Below are 20,854 nucleotides of genomic sequence, written 5' to 3'. Positions count from 1 at the left end.
TCATTCTTTATTAATACATTTTTGTGTATATTGAATAATACCATAATATTACAACTGTTATTAGCAGTTTATAGCTGCTACTAGATTGAAATAAATCTCACCATAGGGAGTTACTATAGTGAACTAGAAATATAGAATTATTCTGAATAAGACAAAGCTGTGTTTAAAACCCAAAACGAATCTCCTTATTATACGAACACTGCGACGATGAATATTTTTCAATCCTCTACGGTTCTGTATTACTTTTTAAAACTATGATGAGGCATGAGTTGTAATGTTGAATTCTGATGATGATAATGTTGTTATTGGAGTATCCAAGTATGGGGCATGTGAGAAGCATAATAGGGTGAAAGCGCGTGCGTACGCCGCAGTGACTGAGATGCCCTTTCCCCCTGCTCAATGCACTCCCTGCTCACTACTCCCTGCACCCTTCTAGGGCGGGACACAAAGGGAGGAGCCTGAATTGGCTCAACCAACGATTTACGGCAGCAATTCATTCATTGTTTGAACGTTCGCCATGTTGATAAGAACGGCTGATAATTGAGACCGTTTCCCCCAACTCCATTGCACAATAACTTGTTATTTTTCCCAGAGATAAGAAGAGCCTTTTCCTTTTCCTTCTCCAACCTCCATCGACTCTGGCTTAGAAAAAGAAAATCGAGTTCCCCCTTACGAGATATCTGACTTGAACGTCGTGCAAATGATTTTTCATCGAAAAATAAATAGACGCTTGATAGAATAGATTAGATTGAACTGAATCACTTTATTCATACAGATAACAATAATATTGCTATAGCATACGTTGTCTTGGATCCCTAGTTGACCCTAAATTAACAAATTGGTGATATTGGTTTTCGTGACAAATTCTCACAATGACAAATGGTCACATTTTATCAAAAAGTAAAAAAAAGTATCTATAACCCGGAACTAGCACTCAGGTTTTAGGTCGACTGGAAGTGGATTCCTTTGGGAAAAATTGATCTATCTGAAAAGTGGACTTATAATGTTAACTGCATGTTTTTCGAATAAATACTGGAAGTCTCCTCAATTGCTCACAGAAACGGCGAGCGCACCATAATGAATGTCATTTCATTTTTATTCATGAATATTATTATATTTATCCATTCTATCTAATATCATATTATTGAAAAATAAATTTGCCTGTCAATTTTAAATTGACATTAAATTTACTACTGATAAGCTAGTATACTATTCAGTCTGAATTTTGTAATATAAAAGAAAATCAATTGTAATGTGAAAACAGAATCAGAAGATATCTTGAAAACTGGAGAAAACTGAGTTCTATCGTGTTTTATTACTAGTAGTTCTGTGAACAGTAGACCTCGCGCTCAGTGAGTTACATTGACCTGTTGTTATGTTTTCTAAAAGAATTAATAAATAATATTTATCAATTTAAAATGTCTAGAAAAAATCCTAAATAAACATAGAGCTTTCTGTCCTATATCGTAGCGCTGTTATCAGGTCTGGCTGCAACTGTCTACAACGTTGATGGAAAGATACATTTTCAAGATGTTCGATGTTTTTGAACGGGTAGTTTTAAAGTCTGATAACTTTGCATTATGCTAATCTTGAATATCGCATAGAATTTGAATATCATAATATAGATTGTCTGTGGTGTGGTCAATCGGAAAAACACATTCTTATTTGTCGTACTTGAACAATTAATAATAAGAATACTTGGGGTGATGCCCACATAAGCTCTTCGGCTTGTGCGTGGGTATTGAGTGAGAGGGATGATGATGATTGATTGATTGAGTACTTTATTCATGTAGATTACAATATATACTGGCTTATACACTTATGTACAATAGCTTACAATAGCTTACAATAGAGCAAAATTATAGATGAATTTACATATTATATAGACTATGAAAATAATTATTGAACTGTATATGATATGAAAAAGCAATTTGTGATATAATAACACTAGATAATTATATTGTTATGCATCTACATAAATTGGCGGAGCTTTGGACATATCAATGTCCATTCTTCGGAAAGAATATTAAAAATATCCTTCCTACTAACTCTCTACCAAAACGTTAATTTCATTGATTAAACTAACGATTTATTTATGAATGGAAATATTGTAAAAGTTTTAATTAATATGGATATTTAAGAGAAAAAAAATAATAAAGTAAAATAATTATATAGGTAGATAAGATCAAATTATTGATTAATAAAATGGAGTAGGCTGAAAGTAGATCAGGGTAATCAACTTTCAGTAATATACAGCAGTATGCTGTGGATAATTAACATAACATAAGTTTATATGATGAGAGATGACGACTACTTTTCAGGTAGTCGGGACCGACGACTTATCGTCTCCTCCGAGAGACGAGGTGGCCGTATTGTGATTGTGCTGTGGTCAAAAACTTTAGCCCCGGTCGAGATTCGAACTCGGGTTCTCTTGATCATTAGAGGAGTCACCCCGTTGAACAGTAGGACCAGTTGATGACAGATTCTCTGTGATGTCATATTGGGTCTCCAATAAAAAATCATGACTCGAAAATGTGAAATGAGCCTGAAATCAATTACATTTTTGCTGAATTACAGCACTGTATACCTTCAATAATTTCTAATAACTCAGACAAAGCTGTCTATGAGCATGATAATTATTCTAATATCTGAACTTGTTCAATTCTACATCAGATAACATCCTCAGACATTCGGCAAGTCTATGGCAAACTAAACTCAGACTGGAAATATAGGTCAATGAACGACATCATTACATTGGAGTATCAACCAATCAACCCAAATCTGAACTGTTCTTACAGAACAGAAACACGTGAATGAGCTTCAAACAACAGCATACAGAAACAGACCTACATCCAACTAAATGTGCTGACGAGAGAAAATTATTAAATCATCCAGCACAATCACTAACCAAACCAAAACACTGCCACATGAAACATCCTACAGAAACTGCCTGCAATTACCGAAATTATTTTTCTGGATAATGCTAACAACTATTCACTTGTGGTGAGACGATGACATAATTAAATGCACTTAAATATCACTCCAACTGCTTGGTCAACCACTTTCCGAAAGGTTGTCTAGCTAATTTGCAAGACTATTGTGTACGCTTATACTGAATTATTCCATAATTTATAAAAATAACAGAGGTTACCTATCCCACCCACCAATGACGCCCCCCTACATATCTCGAATTTTAGTACGCCCCCCCATAAATAATGCATAAAAGGTTGTCAATCGATATTTTAAACCTTTTCAGGACCCCCGCCAACAAAAATGTTCAATGACACAGTCTGAGTCCTTGTTCCCCTCCCCCCTTTTGGGCATCTCTGATACAAATAGATCAAAAATCATACGATGGCAAAGAGGTAAAAACCGGCTTAGCCCAAAACTTTTCCTCTCCCCAATTGAACTTATACGGTAAATTATTTTATATATATATATATTAATATAAAATGAAAAAAAAGGATAAAAAAACAGGACTACATGACAAATGCGCACATTGATGAAAGCACACATATTTTACTAGACCTATAGGGTATAGAATCCATATATAAATAAATCGATATATAAGAGAAATGGCACTGATTCATTCACTTACTCACTCACTCACTCACTCACTCACTAACTAAATCACTCACTTACTCATTCATAAAAAAAGATTTAAAAATCTATCAAACCGAATACATTCTAATTTGGCATGTTCAGTTGGCATTATAGTATAGGCCTATGTTCAGTTGGCATTCTAGAGGTGCACTAAGATATGCATGTTATCGAGGTCTCCTATATTCTATGATAACTTAATTAGGGACTCCCTGGCCATATGATATAGGTTACAGCACAGTTTATATCACTTACATACATTGAAGAATCATATTCAAGAAATGACCACACAATTGAGCCAAGCAGTCATTCGAATGTCGCCAACTATTGAGCTAAATATTGAGCACGATGTTAGTGTAAATGAATTGAGCTTGCACCAAGTGCCGCTCGCATACACGTCTATTAATAAATCTAGCCGCTGTTAAATGACAATGACAGCACCGCCTTGTCGACCGACTCGATAATTGATTGATTGGAAGATGAAGACATTAAATCGCGGTAAGATTCAATAAAGATGAACGTGCAACATGGAAAAAACTAATAATATAAACTACTAAGTGTTATATCCTCTTTTGCAATACCCTGTAAAATAATAGATTTTTGACACAGAAGAGCTAATCTTTTGCAGTGTTCATCAATCGTGCAATCGTGATAGTACTATTGGGGTGATAGACAAGTATTGATATAGTTCCAGAATATTTTTGGGCAGTATATTGACTAATTCATATTTTCAAGGCCGCGCTCACAGTGGATGCTTTTACGTACTATAAATTCATCAATTAACTAGTCAAAATTGTGATGAAAATTAGAAAGGGGACATGACCCTTTTTCAATTTTTTCAAGACTAGATTCATGAAAGTAATAGTTGAAAGAGTTTGGAAACTCGAAGAAAAAAGAGTAACCGAGTAAAAGAGAATACCGAGAATAGAACCAACAGAAACAGTTCCAATATTACTATTAATAAACAGTGATAATGAATGACGTACGTTATTAAAGGGGTGAGTATAATTCAATTTTTGGTTTTAAAAAGTTGATATATTTTTACCAGTAGATTTACAAACAACTGAATGAGCGTAAACGCATCCAACGAAAGGAAGCCTTAGGCATCCTCAGCGAGAGTCTATTCTGACGTACATATTCTGAAGATTTATAATTATTTAAGTTGGGCTTCTGGTTTGTGAAACTCAACCTTTCAATATAACTTTCATGTGACTGTGACTGTTTATTGTCAATAGTAACCTGATTTGTTCTATTACCTTATTATCTATATAATAAAAGAGAGTAGGGTTGTGTTTGTTCGCTTCAAAACATGTTAACTTGTGGATTGCATACCGGAAAAACGGGAATGATCTAGATTTCCAAATTTTGCACATAGATTCTAAAAATATCAAAATCGTGCACCTCGAAGCCCAAATTTCAATTTTCTTTCTTGATTTTTTAGAATTAATGTTTAAATTCCATTCAAGGGACATGACATTTTATACAGAATAGCTTACATTGTTGTAAAATGTGATTGTTTATAAATAAGGAAGTTATAACGTTAGTACAAGAAGGAAGTTGTTTTCATTAAGATTGATCATAGATTTCATCAATTAATTATTCTATGTAAAACTTTGCAACCAGTACAAATGAAATGGACATGGGTTTCATGTTGTGTCATTGGAGTTCATAAGAAATGCATGAATAGATCATAATAATATTAGTAATAATTGATATTCTTCAGTTATAATGTCGGCCTACTATTAGACACAAATTAGGAGTGAAACGAATTTGTCGGTAATTTGTTTGGAATTGGGGAAGCAAAAGGCTGCCTGATTCAAATTGAGGAGGATCTAATCGATACTAAAATTGATGAATTGAAGAAAAATCTATATGATACTAAGAGTTTTTAAAGTATTATGTTATGTTATTACTTCAGTTACCGTATCTATATTAATAATAAAGGAAAGAAATGGCTTATACACGTACGGAATAGGACAATTATGTTTGACACATCATCACGTCTGAACTACTTGAAATTTTGCATATAGATTCTTAATTAACCGAGGATTGTTATAGGCCTATTTTCAATTCTTGAAGATTTCATTACATCAAGTTTTCAATTTGTCATGCTTCCAGTTGTTGTATAGAAACAGCTGAACATTTCTTTTAAAAGGGAGATTAGATGAAAGGTATGATTGAGATCCTATTCGAATAAAAATAACTGATATAATATATATAAATATAATATCTGTCCCATCAAAATTTTTGTCAGCCATCTTGGAACCGCCATTTTAAATTCAACTTCATTTTTTTAAATTGGAAGGTAGTCATATAATACATGATTTCGATACAGAATTTCAAGAGAAAATGAATGGTGAAAACCATACATACACATACAAAACCATAAAATTCGGTAAAACCATACAAAGCTCATAAAAACATACAAACCATACAAACTTCAAAAACTAAAATAAAACTCAAAGTTTTTTACAAACTTTAAAAACTCAAACCATACAAACTTCAATACCATACAACCACTCGTTCAAAAGTTATTCTCATTCAAAGATCCATCATCCATCTATACTATTATAATGGTAAGAGCTGGCTTATACACGTAACGGGATAGGAAAATATTATGTTTGACGCATCATCACGTCTGAACTAATGGACTGAATGACTTGAAATTTTGCATGAAGACTCTTTATTAACCGAGGATGGTTATAGGACTATTTTAAATTTTCCAATATTTTATTACGTCAAGTTTTCAGTTTGTAAAGTTTTAAAATAGACCCTTGCGGAGCACGGGTTACCTGCTAGTTAGTAATAAAGTGACATTGTTGTTTGAAATTTTGGCCAGACTTTATTTTGGGAATATGTACATGTGATAATACAGACATCAACAAAGTAAACACGAGAAATTAATGAAGACGACTTTATTTTTACACATGTATAAAACAATCAACAGTATCAGCAATGAGGAGAAGGATGAGAGTTGTATTCTTTACAGCTTCAAAACGTTAAGCAGCCAACTGCTATTAAGAAGAAAAATGAACAAAATTAGTGAAAATTTGGGGAAACTGGTCAACTCATTTTTTTATTATCAGGAATGTACTTTAAGTCATCAAATTCATTATTTTAATAATAAAAAATCTTAAATAAAAAATTTAGATTATTCAAAAACGTAAATAGAAGTACAAATTACACAATAAAGAACTTATTATATTGTAAGGTACATAACAGCAAATAAATATGGAAATTATCAGTTCAAGCATCTACAGTGTTGATTTGGAACTCTCTTTTCTGGTAGATTATGCTACGCCCCATAGACAAATACAATTTCCATATCGGTCAACAACTAACTGTTGGTCCTATATGAAAATTGAATCAACTTTTGTCAAAATCATACAAAATAAACAAGTTGGATTAGTTCGAGAACCAATAGTCTACGCTATTCTCATTGCATAATTATATCAAGAAGTTTACAAAATCCATGACTAGAAAAAATAGGATAATTAGTTACAAATTATGAGAATCTCCCTAATAGAAAAATACAAGTAGCCAATTGTATTGTTGACTCTTTAGAATCGTACCTCATTAATTCAATCTTGACTTGCATTGATTTGCAATCTTGTCGATGCATATTTCCGTGATGAAAAAATACAAAAATCGTTCTCAAGTCCATGATTATTTTTGTCTTTGGAATCTTATTAATCATAATAAAGTCGACTAGTAACAGAATATCTATAACTAATAACAAGACAAAACAATAACGATATATTTAAGCAAATTGAATAGATGTTTTGTACTGTAGAAGTCCCTTCTCTAACAATCTTACAACATAATAAAATAGTCTTTTCTCCTCTTCTGTTGTCTTCTTAGGGATATTTTTTCATAATCGTAACACACGAAAATCTTTGGATCGTTGAACAAATGGAACATGATAATTAACAGAATAACAATATGAAATACAATATGCTCAATGTCTTCATTGAAATGTTCAAACTGATATTATTTGAAACGTGACAAATTCATTGAAACCATCCTCGCATCAGATTTATTGCTGATTGAACTGTTATAATGTTTCTGAGTAGAATCGATTATTGGAAAATATAATCTTGGAAAATGTTGAGAATACCAATTATTCTAATATTGTACCCAATATATATTTTTCAGTTCCAATAGATAAAAACTAATTTAAAAATCCAAAAAAAAATTAATTTACCATATTTCACGGGTTATCGGGCTACTTGTGTAGTTCTTAAAGCTGGGAAGCTACGTTCCGCAAAACAATATACTACTACTATTATTGTACAAAAATATTGATAATGATTATTTCATAGATAATCTAGGTACTAAGAAAATTGATGTGATCAATAAATACATTATAAGTCTATAACTATGAATATTAGGTTGAATGAGTTTTCCAATCTAATAATAAACTCAGTTCAACTCGAGATAAAATCAATTTATTGTGCTGTTTACTTGTCTTATAAATTGCAAGGAATCTACAATCTTGAAATTTTTCCTGATAATGTAACTTCTTCTTGAAGTAATTCATAAATAAATCGTAATCAAAAATTGGCATCAATGCTTACTTAATTCAAGAAAGAGTTTTCCTCCAAACTTTTAATAATTACTCTTCTTTCTTTTAATTGTTTAATGATGAATTTTCACAAATAACTCTTCATCTTACCTCTTGCACTTTAGTTTATATTGATGAATTGAATCACATAAATCACATAATAATATTGTCCAACTGTTCTCCCAATCCTACATTATAATAACAATAGCGTGGACTTTCATACTTGACGATTGAACTTGCTTAGCATGATTGTAAATTATTTTTGTGAAGACTGTTCTGGGCATAATGCCTGTGGTCTTCCTTGTTTCTGTTATAAATGAATAAACGAGATTTCATTTTATTTGCTACCAAATAGCATGGAGGCTTCGCTTTGCATTCTTCAACTGCGAATACCTTAAGGAAAATCGATGATCGATGAAATATCATAAGTTTAAATTTTGTTTAATCAATAATTATGATTCTCATGAGAATAATTAATAAACTGTGAATAAATCTCATTCCTTTCCATCTTTTCATACTGTTATGATGCACGTAATCACGAATAATTAATTTTGTATGGTTTTACACAGCTTATTGGATCTCTTTCATCAACTATTATTCTATCATCATCACTGTATACTGTGATGGAATATTATTCTCGTTGTGAAATTTAAGAGAGATTAGAGTGAAATTGACCTTCTCTACCTATATAGGTATAAAAGTCTACTTAGTCAATATTATGTTTGATTACCAAATGGAATCGTTGAAAATCGCATTCTCCATAAAACTATGGATATAGTTAAAATATTATTCATCAAAACTCCATCCACAGTATCACTTTTCAATACTCATCTTGTTTACTAATGGATAGTGGTCATTCAAACATTCCTTATTATTAGTAAATTCTTGGAAACTATATTGACATTTTACTGTTTTACTCTAAAAAAAACTCAAATATTCCCGAGATTCTATCAGTGAGTATAGAATGTTACATTATAAGAGTTTCATTCTGTACTCACTGGATTCTATGATATTCGTGAATGTTTTTTCTATCAACAACAAAAATAATGTTTGTTACAACAACAGATCATCATAATACACGTATTCTCAATATACACTAGTATTGATCGATTAAGTTATTAATTTCATGAATTGAGCTTTCTAGAACCATTGCGTATTATTAGTGCGAATTTGGATAAGGTAATATGGTACGTGATGCTTAGCCTTCAAGATATATTCAGGTAATTCTAAAAATAGTTGGGACGATTCAAATATTTAATCATTTTTGAAAACGTTTAAATATTGCAACGTTTCATTTCATCAGTTACATTCAAATACCATCAATCCGCGAATACTACATCAAAAATGTATACTCATTTTCAATTTCAACATCGCATTAATTTTCTTTGTATCAATCTTTCCAAGTTCTGAAGATCTGGTTTTGCAATCTTGAACAGGTCTCATGGACGTTAGTAGTCTGTACTCTAGACAAACGAAAACAGTTGAAAACAGTTATGAACTCGCCATTCTTTGTTGTCCTAGTGTGTGTATATCCTATTATTAATTGCTCTTGCTTTATAATTCATTTATAGATATGCATTTAATCCTTTTTGTCCTCGACTAATGTAAATCCTCTACTATATATAGTCTCATGTTATGTCACTAGTCGGAGCATTCTCCAGCCTAGATAAAATGGATGATTTGAAACTTGATTCACTTTATCAAAGCTGTTTTAGTCAAATAATTGTAAAATTTTGTAATTATCGTATATATTTTTCGCAAAGTAGGGCTGAGTTAGGACATAGCGCACTCAGCCATCCAATAGATTTATTATTCTCAATTATTACCAACTTCGGACCCAACATCACAGAACAGAACATGTATATTACACAATAAGAAAAATTAAAATTAAAATGTTCTTCAAACAAAATTAAGACGACAGCGACAACTTGAAATTAAAAGCAATCAAACAATTATTATTGCCATTGCTTGTAAATAGGAACGTTGTTTGTGTTGAAAACTATAAGATCCCAAGATCCCCATTTTACAGGTTATTTCTAAATGTTTGTACGTGTAAGCAATAAATAATAATTGCAGCTTTATGATTTGATGTTGTAACGAACATATTATTGAAATGTATCCTACTTCAACTACACTGACTCGTAGGTTTCCAGTGCATACATCGTCATAATAGTAGATGGCGAACAGTCGAGTTGCAGTCCGTTTCTGTCTCTTTTCACTCCAATCTGGCACTAACTCATCGTAGAGGTGTCGTGCGAATCGCGCACACATTTTTACAAAGGATCAGGAAAAGGTTTCAACCTGAAACCGCCACGCAATTATCAGGTAAGTAGATTCAGGCAGACTTTTGCCAGATCCTTTTGACGCTATTCGCACGACACCTATGGCACTAATTAGTTGTGAATTATAGTCGGTGGTAACTTGGTGTGTTGTTGCTTGGGGTTCTAGATCTTATCGGTCATGAAGGGCTGGAACAGTTTTTTGGGGGGTGCTGGGGGTGGTGGCGTTGACGAGGGGGGTACGGATGCCACGCAGTTAACAATGCCGCACCGGCAGCTGGACGTGCCGTCCCCGTGTCCGTGACCGTGACCGTCGCAGTTGTCCGTGTCCGGCAAGCAGAATGTAGCCGACTCCGGACGTTGTTGAGCCACCGGGTACGGATATCTACACCAAACACAAAGTAGATAGTAATTAGGCTTGCACATCAACATTTCAGCAGTAGTTAGAATTCATGAGGTGGAGAAAATAATCATTCTTTCCTGAAACTAATACAAAACAATTATAAATATACAATAGGCCTAATAACAATGACATACTATGTAGGTTAAACGGAGTAGAGTAGGCTCCAAATTTTATAGGAAAATGCGTTATTGAGTTAGTAAAAAGTTAATAAATGTTTATGATATTAATATTCATATTCATTGATATGATCAATGTGAGGCGTGGTTTTGATTCAAGGTGTCTATGTTCTATCGTCTTTCTTTGTTGATCAGCATCAACTAATTGTGTAAACTTGCTCTGAATATTTCAAATTAAGCTAGACCTGTATCTTTGATATTTCCAGCTTGAATACTATACAATATTATACGTGATTCAAATCTCTCTAGTAAAGTACCTTCTTAGAATTATTAGTGTTTTCTGTTTATAATAATAATAATAATAATACTAATAATAATAATAATAATAATAATAATAATAATAGTTGGCCTCTACATCACCCCTTATAGCCAACCCGTTCCACCACATGCCGCCAAGTGACTAGTAAGTATGCTTAGGCATTTTCGTGCAGTAGAACGGTACATGGCCTTGGTATATTGCAGCTGTCAAAAAAAAAAAAACAAAAAAAACATTTAGAACTCGTATCACTCGAGTATGTTTCACATTGATCGGATTTTCCTCTTAAAAATGTTGGGTGCTTCAAAGAAGTCAATTTGATAAGACAATTTATTGCCAACTTCAATACATCTCTCCAGAGGGGAGGTACAGCTTCTTAGGAAAGCGTGAAATTGATGATAGTGTCTCAAATTTCGTGGAGGAACAACAACTCCAACTCTTCGATTACCAATATTCACTTGCCCATGAACACATTTATATAAGAACATTGCATCAAATTTGGTTCTTCTCCTTTCCAGAGATTCAAATTCCACGGTCTCGCAGAATTGTCTGTAAGAGAGTTCCTCCATATCTGGCATGAGTCGTTTTAATACAAGATGCACAAATCTTCTCTGAACAGATTCAATTTTATTAGATGAACATAGTCTGTCTCTGTTCCAAATAATAGAAGCATACTCCAGATGACATCGAACAAGTGAACAATAGAGGGTCTTCATTGTGCAGGGATCCCTGAAATCTCTTCCAATCCATCTCATAACTCCAAGTTGTCTTCTTGCCCTTGCCACAATATTATCAACATGCACAGTGAATAGAAGTTTACTATCAAAGGTAACACCAAGATCCTTCATACTTTTGACACGCTGAATATTTGTGTTTGCAATTTTGTAACAAAACCCAAGAGTGTTAGTCTTCCTGGAGAAGGTCATGATGAATGTCTTTCCCACATTGATAGGCATAAAATTCCTCCTAGACCAATCCAAAGCCCGGTCAATGTTGTCTTGCAAAGATAAGGAGTCCTCTCTTGACTTGATTTTTTTGAAGATTTTAAGGTCATCAGCATACATCAGAACCTCACAGTCCAGAACTCCTACAATGTCATTCATAAAAATACTGAAGAGCAGTGGACCAAGATTGGAGCCCTGAGGAACCCCAGACGATGTTGTGAAGCTTCTGGAAGTGGCTCCTCTGAATCGTACAGAAAATGTTCTATATTCAAGATATGACGTGATCCAGCAAATGAGATCCTGATTGAACCCAATATCATAAAGCTTTCTGATCAGTACAGAATGGGGCATCTTGTCGAAGGCCTTCTCCAGATCCAAGTATACCACATCTACTTGCTCTTGATTCTCCACATATGGTCCAACATATGATAAGGAATTTGCCAAATTAGTGGTGGTAGATTTTTGTGGCATGAACCCATGTTGAGAGTCAGTGATGGTAGTCTTTACATTGTTGAAAATATGCCTGTAGACAACTCTCTAAATTATTTTTGAAAAAGGGTTCAGAATAGAGATTGGTCTGAAATCTTCGATACTGTTGGATCTGGTCTTTTTAGGGATAGGTACAACAACAGAGTGTTTCCAGACACTTGGAAATATTCCCATTAGGAAACTGCTTTTGACAATCGATGTCAGTACTGGAGAGATTAGATAACTCAAACCTTTTATAATAAATATTGGAATTCCATCAGATCCTGGAGAAGAGTTTTTCAGGGCATAAATTTCCTTAAGAACTTCCTCCTCATTCACATTAGGTAATCCAAAAGATGATGAGCTGGGATTATCATTGACTGGAGTGCAATAAGCAGATGTTGAGATCTTTTTCTGATTTAAGGAGGAAAAGTAATTGCCAAAGTGCTCACAAATTTTGTGTGGTTCAGTCACTGTCACCTCATCAACTGATATAGTGGATGGACAATTATTAGCCTCTGTCCTGTTGTCCCTTACATATTTCCAAGAGCATTTCGGCTGGGTTTGCAGATATGTCTCTGTCTTTTGAGTCATAATAGATTTGTCTTGAAGTAATTGACCTTTCACCTGAGAGCGGAGAGTAGAATACTTTGAGTAATATCTGTCAAGCAAACTCTTTTTGTATATCATGTGTGCTTTTTTTTGGCTTTTATCATCCTGAGAACCAACTGGGATAAGCTGACCGTTTAGGTGTCCTTTTTGGAATGCAGTTATTCATGGCTTTCTTTAAGACATCAGTAAGTGTTGCTGCAGCTCCGTTGGGATCATTATAGTCCAAAATGTTGTGCCAATCAGTATCTCTCACCTCCTCATACAGTTTGTAATAATCTCCTTCCCTGAAGCAGTATACTGCTTTTGGAGTAGTTGGTGTGTTTGCAGCAATGTTCTGAACATTTACAGCAAAAGGTGGATGATAAACATCCGGGGTAACAAATGGTGATACTGAGTGAGATACAACAATGTTCTTCAGGTTACTGACCACCAAATCAAGTACACAGTCATCATTTGAGCCCCTATTAAATTGATCCAAGCAGTTCTCTTCCAGAAACTGTAATACTACTTCGGCTCTTCGTAGTGCTTGGTAATGAGCATTGGGAACAAGAGAGTAATCCATCCAATGAACAGCATCAGCATTGAAGTCACCCAATATAATCAGGTCCAGTGAGTCACCAACCAATTTTCCACTCAGTTTTTCAAAATATCTGCTCAAGGATGACAAATCAGAAGTGGAAGAGACATAGTGACAAGCAATCAGAAGATGATGCCCAGGAAGTTTGATTTCAATCCAGACGACTTCAGGTAAGAGTTCAAGGTCCAATCGCCTCGTTGCAGGTAGGAATCTTTTAACAGCAAGCAGTGAGCCTCCACCTCTAGTCTGTCCTGTAGTATCATATTGCCTATCAGCTCTGAACACATTGTAATCGGGTGGAAAGAAGCTTGAGCTATTATGTTGATCGCCTAACCAGGATTCAGTTACAGCTACAATATCGAAATCATTACTAACAACTGAAGTAAGAAATGCCATTGACTTTGTTCTTAGACCTCTGACATTTTGATAAAATATATTCAAGTCCTTCATTGCGAGCGTCCCATTGAATTCACACTAGCATTTCCGCCAACAGGCTTACAGTTGGAATGAGACAGTTTCCCATAGAATGGAGAGATTATAGCCTCTATCTCTAGTCTCTGTCTCTAATAAAATTCATCAATATTTTATCTGATAAAATAAACTCCAATAAGAATACTATTGCGGTCTTCCTGGATATACCCAAAGCTTTTGATACAATACCTCATAATACTTTGTTCAATAAACTGGAGTCCTATGGTTTCAGAGGAGTCTCGCTTAAATTGTTCAAAAGCTATCTGAGTAATAGAACCCAATCCCTAACCATAAATGATCAATCTAGTGTAACTACCGGTATTCATCTTTTAAATTTTACCAAGTAACCGAATTCTTAATAAGAACCACCTAAAAATGATGTATCATGCTCTAGTCAAGTCAATTCTGCAGTATGGCATAGTTGTTGGGGGGGGGGGGGGTGTTTCAACTGTCATATTGCTGAATTATTTGTAGCACAAAAACTGATAATTAAAACTATATTAAGCAAACCCAGGCTCTATCCAACGGATATGGTTTTTAGTGATTTTGAGGTCATGACTATACGTCAATTATACATAAAAACCGTAATTGAGTACTTAATAAAATATAGATTCGATTTTCCTCTCACAATAAACTCTACACTTAATTATTTTATGTAAGGGCCACTGCTAACAAATATGTAACCTATAACACTAATATTGAATGTATAAGGAGGCAGTTAATTTACATAGGTACTAAAATAATAAACCTCATTCCAAATCACTTTCTCATGGATCAGCGGAAAAATTAAACTGGATACAAAAAACTGGACACACAGTAATTTCTTATTTCATTTAGATATATGACTCGAGATTTCTGCTCCAGCATTGTTTTTTCTTTAGTTTTTTTCATTTTTCAGTGGACTCGCTTACCATTATTTTGAGTACCTATTCCTCTGGTTTCTTCCTTCCCCCCATTTCTCCCTTCCCTTTTTTCCTCATTACTTCTCTTCTTTTCTTTGCCTGCCTATTACATGGAAAACCATAGTTGGCTAGGTATCTTCCTCTCTTTTTTTCTCTTCTCCAACACACCCAACCACAAAGCCCATGGTTTTTTATATTTGTAACATTTTATTGTGTTTTATTTGTTTCGTAATTCTTTGTATTTTTGTTTTGTGTGTTTTAATAAATTGAAATAATATTATTAAGTAATATCTCATTATTGTGATGATGTTTTAGGTTCCGTAAGCTAGCTGGATTGTAGTGTACTTGGCATAATAGTATCACGTCATTCCAGTAAAGCTGATACTCCAAGAATATGATATATAGATCGAATAGCATTCATATTCACGGAGCTCATGGAACCCCTAATTTTAAGGTTTCTTCTCTGGTATAGAATGCTTACAATGGAATCTGTCTTTAAAAAGGCTTTGAACGAGCGTTCATTGGGTTCAACGACTAACAACCACCAACACCTTCCACTGAATAGCACCACATAGCACTAGATTGTTCAAAATGAATTTACGAGCTACATTAGTCGCGATAATCCAACCTCTCAATCTGCAGATTCAGGTGAATTCATATGCTTCTATAGAAATATTTCACCAAAATTATTAATTTTTTTGAAGGGTCCGCGGTTCAAAGGTTCAAAGACCCCCACACGTCAACCGAAGCTTATTGTGTTCCCAAGTAGTATGTTAGTTAGGCAAACCAATACCTGTGTCCTTTACAAAAACCAGGAGGTTTTCCCTATGCTAACATCTCATTCATCACCTGGTTCCTTGTCGCAATCCAGTGTTATATGCTTGGCAGTCTCTTCAGACTGATTGTACCTGGTGACCTACGTGAGTTCCACTCCTGGCCTTCTTTAAAGGTCCTTCCACTGAGGAAGGGGTCGCCAAGTTTCCTCTAGGGCACCTGGCTACCCTTGACTCAGCCTCTTGACCCACATTTGTGGCTGGAGTTTCAACCATCTCTGGTCTCTTGGGTTTTTTCTTTTTGTCCCTCCGAAAATTTGCAGGGTCGAAAGCCTCACATCTCCCGAAAGTTTTGCCTAAATGATTCTACCATTCTTTGAGTTGTGGTAAGTTTTGGTCTCTCCACCCACAAACAATCACAATTGTTCCTGTCTTTATCTCCACGGTTGGAGTTGTAACTAGAAAAGTGTCAGCAAATCTTTGTCAGATGGGAATATCAAAAAGTGCAAAATATGATGCCATGGAAAAAGCAGTTGTTCTCAGCACAGCATCCATTGTGAGATCATATTTGAACATTTCAGTTTAGTAATGCACCAAAGTCTTGCCAAAGGCCGACTTTGACTGCAATAAACACTCACTTGTCATGTGATGAATAAAATAATAATAATAATAATAATATATATTCACTTTCTTAAAATAACAAAAGCCTGTCTTATGTTCACTTACACTTACTAACCTTTTTCCGTTTTTTATGTGGTTGGCAACGAATAAAATTTCACATTAATTTAACATTTTTCAATTTTTCTCAGTCTGTCAGTATTTTTTGCACATATTCCCTCGTCTCTAGTTTCAGTCTGCCACAAATCTCATGTTGGGAAAATTAATCCGTTCACCGGAGTGCTGGATGCGTGTCCTTCCTCTGGTCCTGTCCCGTGGTATCCATTCCTGTGTCTTCCCCCAACTGTCAGCTTCCATCCTTGCCACGTGACCAGCCGATCTCCAATTGATAAGATGAGCTCCTCGCTGCAGACACTTCACATTAATCATTTTCAAAATGTCCGTGTTTCTAACTCTTGTATCCATTCTCTGTTGCAGTCGAAGTCCGAGTATACTTCTTGCCGTTTAAATTTTTCTGAAAATTCGAACCTGTTTTCTATCCATGGATGCTATGACTTCTCTCTAATCCTCTCTTCTTGTAGCTCCCCTATTCTCTCTGTCTTCCTCTACAGTTTCACTTAGTTTCTCTCGCTGTACACTGAGATGGTCTGTTCCAGTAGACTTTTTGCAGTCATTTTGTTACAAATATATCCAAACTATTTTGTCTTGCTGCTCTCTTTTCCTTTTTTATCGGTTGTTGTTATCTTCCAGGTTCCTTGGGGATGTCTCTTCACTCCTGCATCTCTTTTAACTGGTTTCTTCTCCATTATCAAGCTCTTCCAGAGATAGAAGTTGACTGTCAACTTTCAAACTATTGTCTATCATTACTAACATTCTTCCTTATTTTTTCAGCCTTATAAGATGTAGAAACAGCAGTTTTATTGTTTCTCGAACCTCTCTGGTTAGATCTTCTTCTATTCTAATGTGTTCGAATTGAGAGCTTTCTTTTAGGGCTCGTTCCTTTCTCAAGATAAGATTTCGAACAACTAAATAGTTTATAGTAAAACAACTAAAAAACCAATAGTTTTTTTTTAGTGAGTTCAATTTTACGGGAATCTGCAAATTGCGCCCAGCGAACAGAATATGTTTGGGCACCCACAGATTGAACGTAACAAAGTGAACGTCCGTGACATCATCACGAGTGGTGCCATTTTGCTCTCACTAGCAGCCGACATTACGTTCCCCGACTGAAGGAGCGAAATTCAAATTCAATACAGTATCCTAAGGATGCTTCAAGCAAAACACTACAATACGTTGTATTATGACAATATTAGCCTACATAATGAGATACAAATTTCTAACCTGTATCTAATTCCATTCTAATTCATAATAAAAGATTGGGATAGAACCATGATTGTAAGATTAATCATTCATTAAGAATCATCTTCAATGAATGATCACTGTCAAATTGGTTGTAGCAACATATTGTCTCAGTCATTCATTCTAATGTTTTGATTTTTCCATTTCTGAATTTTTTTATGACAGAGACAATGTGGGTGATAGATATAGAATTTCCCCAGCAACACGGCAAGAGCAATCAAATTATTCATAAATCCATTAGATTCTCAACACAAATGATTAATTTGAACCATTATACAGATTGAGTTCGTTGTTCAAGAAAATTGTCTCACTCCTTCATATTTAGATACAGAGATTGATCCAGTTTCTATAAATGAGGTTCAAGAAGAAATAAAATATAATCTGAATACCAAGAAAGCACCTGGGTTTGATCTGATTACAAGTGAAATCTTGAAGAAACTTCCAAGGAAAGGTATTGTCATGCTAACATACTTATTCAATGTATCTCTCCGATTACAGCATTTTCCTACAATTTGGAAGGTGGCAGAAGTCATTATGTTGCAAAAGCCTGGGAAATGTCCTCAAGAAGCAAAATCATACCGCCCAATATCTCTTCTACCTGTAATTTCGAAGCTTTTTGAGAAATGTAACCAATGTAATGAAGAGATTGACTCCCATCATAAGTAGCAGGAATCTGATACCAGCCTATCAATTTGGTTTCAGGCAGAAGCACTCAACCCTGGACCAAGTACTTAGAATCACCAATGTAATAGAGAAGTCATTAGAGGAAGAATCGATATGTTCAGCAATCTTCCTTGATGTGGCACAGGCATTTGACAAAGTGTGGCATGAAGCACTCTGATCATTAAACTTCATAAAATTCTCCCCACTCAACTTGTAAAACTTTTGAAATCATACATCAACAACAGATTATTCAGAGTAAAACAAGGTGATGACATCTCCGAATTGAAGGAAATAAGGGCAGGAGTTCCACAGGGTAGTGTTCTTGGACCAGTTCTTCATGTGCTGTACACAAGCGATCTTCCTGAATTGGATGCAGTGATAATTGCTACTTTTCCTGATGATACTGCAATACTGGCAGAAGGGGAAACAGTACAAGAAGCAGCCACAAAACTACAGAATGCTAGCAACAGATTCAGTGACTGGACCAAAAAATGGAGAATTCGATTGAATGAGATGAAGTCTATTCATATCAACTTCACAAACAAGATTATCAATGAACCGATTCGAATAAATCTGAATGGGAATGTAGTACCACACAGCAACACAGCAAAATACCTTGGAATGACTCTTGACGCCAAGTTTAAATGGAGAGAGCATATCAAGATGAAAAGGAGCAAGCTAGGACTCAAATACAGTAAAATCTATTGGCTGTTGGGCCGTCAATCACAACTCTCATTGGACAACAAGTTATTGATTTACAAAAAAAAATTCTAAAACCTGTCTGGACGTATGGAATTCAGCTTTGGGGCTGCTCTAGAACTTCTAACATCAGTCAGATTCAAACATTCCAAAACAAAGTAATGCGGAACATGGTGAATGCGCCCTGGTACATAAGGAACAGCGATTTGCACCGAGATCTGCACACCCCCTATGTGACCTGTGAGATAAGACGATTGGCAGCCCATCATGAGTCATGTTTTCATCAACACGACAACACCGAAGTCATCCAACTACTAGAGAACACTGAACTCACTAGGAGGTTGAAGAGAACAAAGCCCTTCAAGTTGGTGTAGTTCTAGTGGAGTGAAAAAGTATATTTAATGAAAGTGAACAATTTTTCCTACAGTCGCCAGTTTGGCTTCCGAGAGGGCTTTAGCACTGAGATGGCTCTTGAAAGCTTTGAAAGCTTTATGGCTACTATATATATGTTAGTCTTAACTCTAAAACTACACCCTGTGTTGCTGGTATTCTTCTCGACATAAAGAAAGCGTTCGATACAGTGAACCACTCTGTATTACTTGAGAAATTGTACAGAGCGGGCATAAGAGGTGTGGCGCACAATTGGTTTGCCTCATATTTGAGTGGTCGATCACAGTATGTAGTGATTGGGAATGCTAAGAGTGAAATCCTGAATGTTGTATATGGAGTGCCACAGGGCTCAGTTTTGGGTCCTGTGCTATTTTTAATTTTCATAAATGACCTTTTTCAGGGCAACTTCAATGGATCCTCCGTTTCATTTGCTGATGATACAGCTTTCTCATATTGTAGCCAAGATAGTGAAATTCCTTATATTAAGATTCAGGAAGATTTAAATAGATTTCTTGTGTGGTTCAATTTCAACAGGCTCGCTCTCAATGTATCAAAAACTAAATATTTGCTTTTCTCCATGTCTAACGCCTGGCAGTTACAATTACAATTGAAATTTCATAATGGTGCTTGTGATAAGAGAAGAAACTGTTTTTGCGACATTGTAATACAGTCCGACTCCATAAAATATCTTGGTGTTGTGCTTGATGATAGGCTGACTTGGTCTAATCATATTAAAAATCTGAGAACATATCTTTTTATCCTCCTGCGCAAATTTAATTTTCTTAGAAAAATGCTTCCTCAGGCAGTCTTGAGGGAATTGTATTTTGCTTTGGTTGACTCTAAAATTAACTTTAGTAAAACTTGTTAGGGCTCTACATATAAAACCAATTTGAAGCCTTTAGTCACCTTACAAAAATCAATAATCCGAGTGATGAAAGGTGTTAGGAGAACAGAACACTCGTTCCCAATCTTCCAATTTTACAAATGTCTACCACTGCGGTATATTTTTGTTTTTAAGGTTCTGTCTTCTTCCTTTTTGTTATCAGGTGATCGCAGTAGGCAGGTATATGAGGTGGATCACCTATATAGCACAAGAAGTG

The 20,854-nt window shown here is 34.9% G+C and overlaps 1 protein-coding gene across 1 annotated transcript in view; it reads right to left on the bottom strand.

The window, feature by feature from the left end:
- Window positions 1-6,500: 6,500 nt before the first annotated feature.
- The window catches only part of LOC111058729 (segmentation protein even-skipped), a 67,276-nt gene continuing 52,922 nt past the window's right edge, over window positions 6,501-20,854 (bottom strand). The window contains exon 4 of the mRNA XM_039441339.1: window positions 6,501-10,828. Within this exon, the coding sequence (XP_039297273.1) occupies window positions 10,609-10,828 (220 nt within the window). The 3' untranslated portion in view covers window positions 6,501-10,608. The remainder of the gene's footprint in view (window positions 10,829-20,854) is intronic.

This window comes from Nilaparvata lugens, chromosome X (genome assembly GCF_014356525.2).
Source record: "Nilaparvata lugens isolate BPH chromosome X, ASM1435652v1, whole genome shotgun sequence".
Classification (NCBI taxonomy): domain Eukaryota; kingdom Metazoa; phylum Arthropoda; class Insecta; order Hemiptera; family Delphacidae; genus Nilaparvata; species Nilaparvata lugens.
This window is presented reverse-complemented; position numbering and strand designations above follow the sequence as displayed.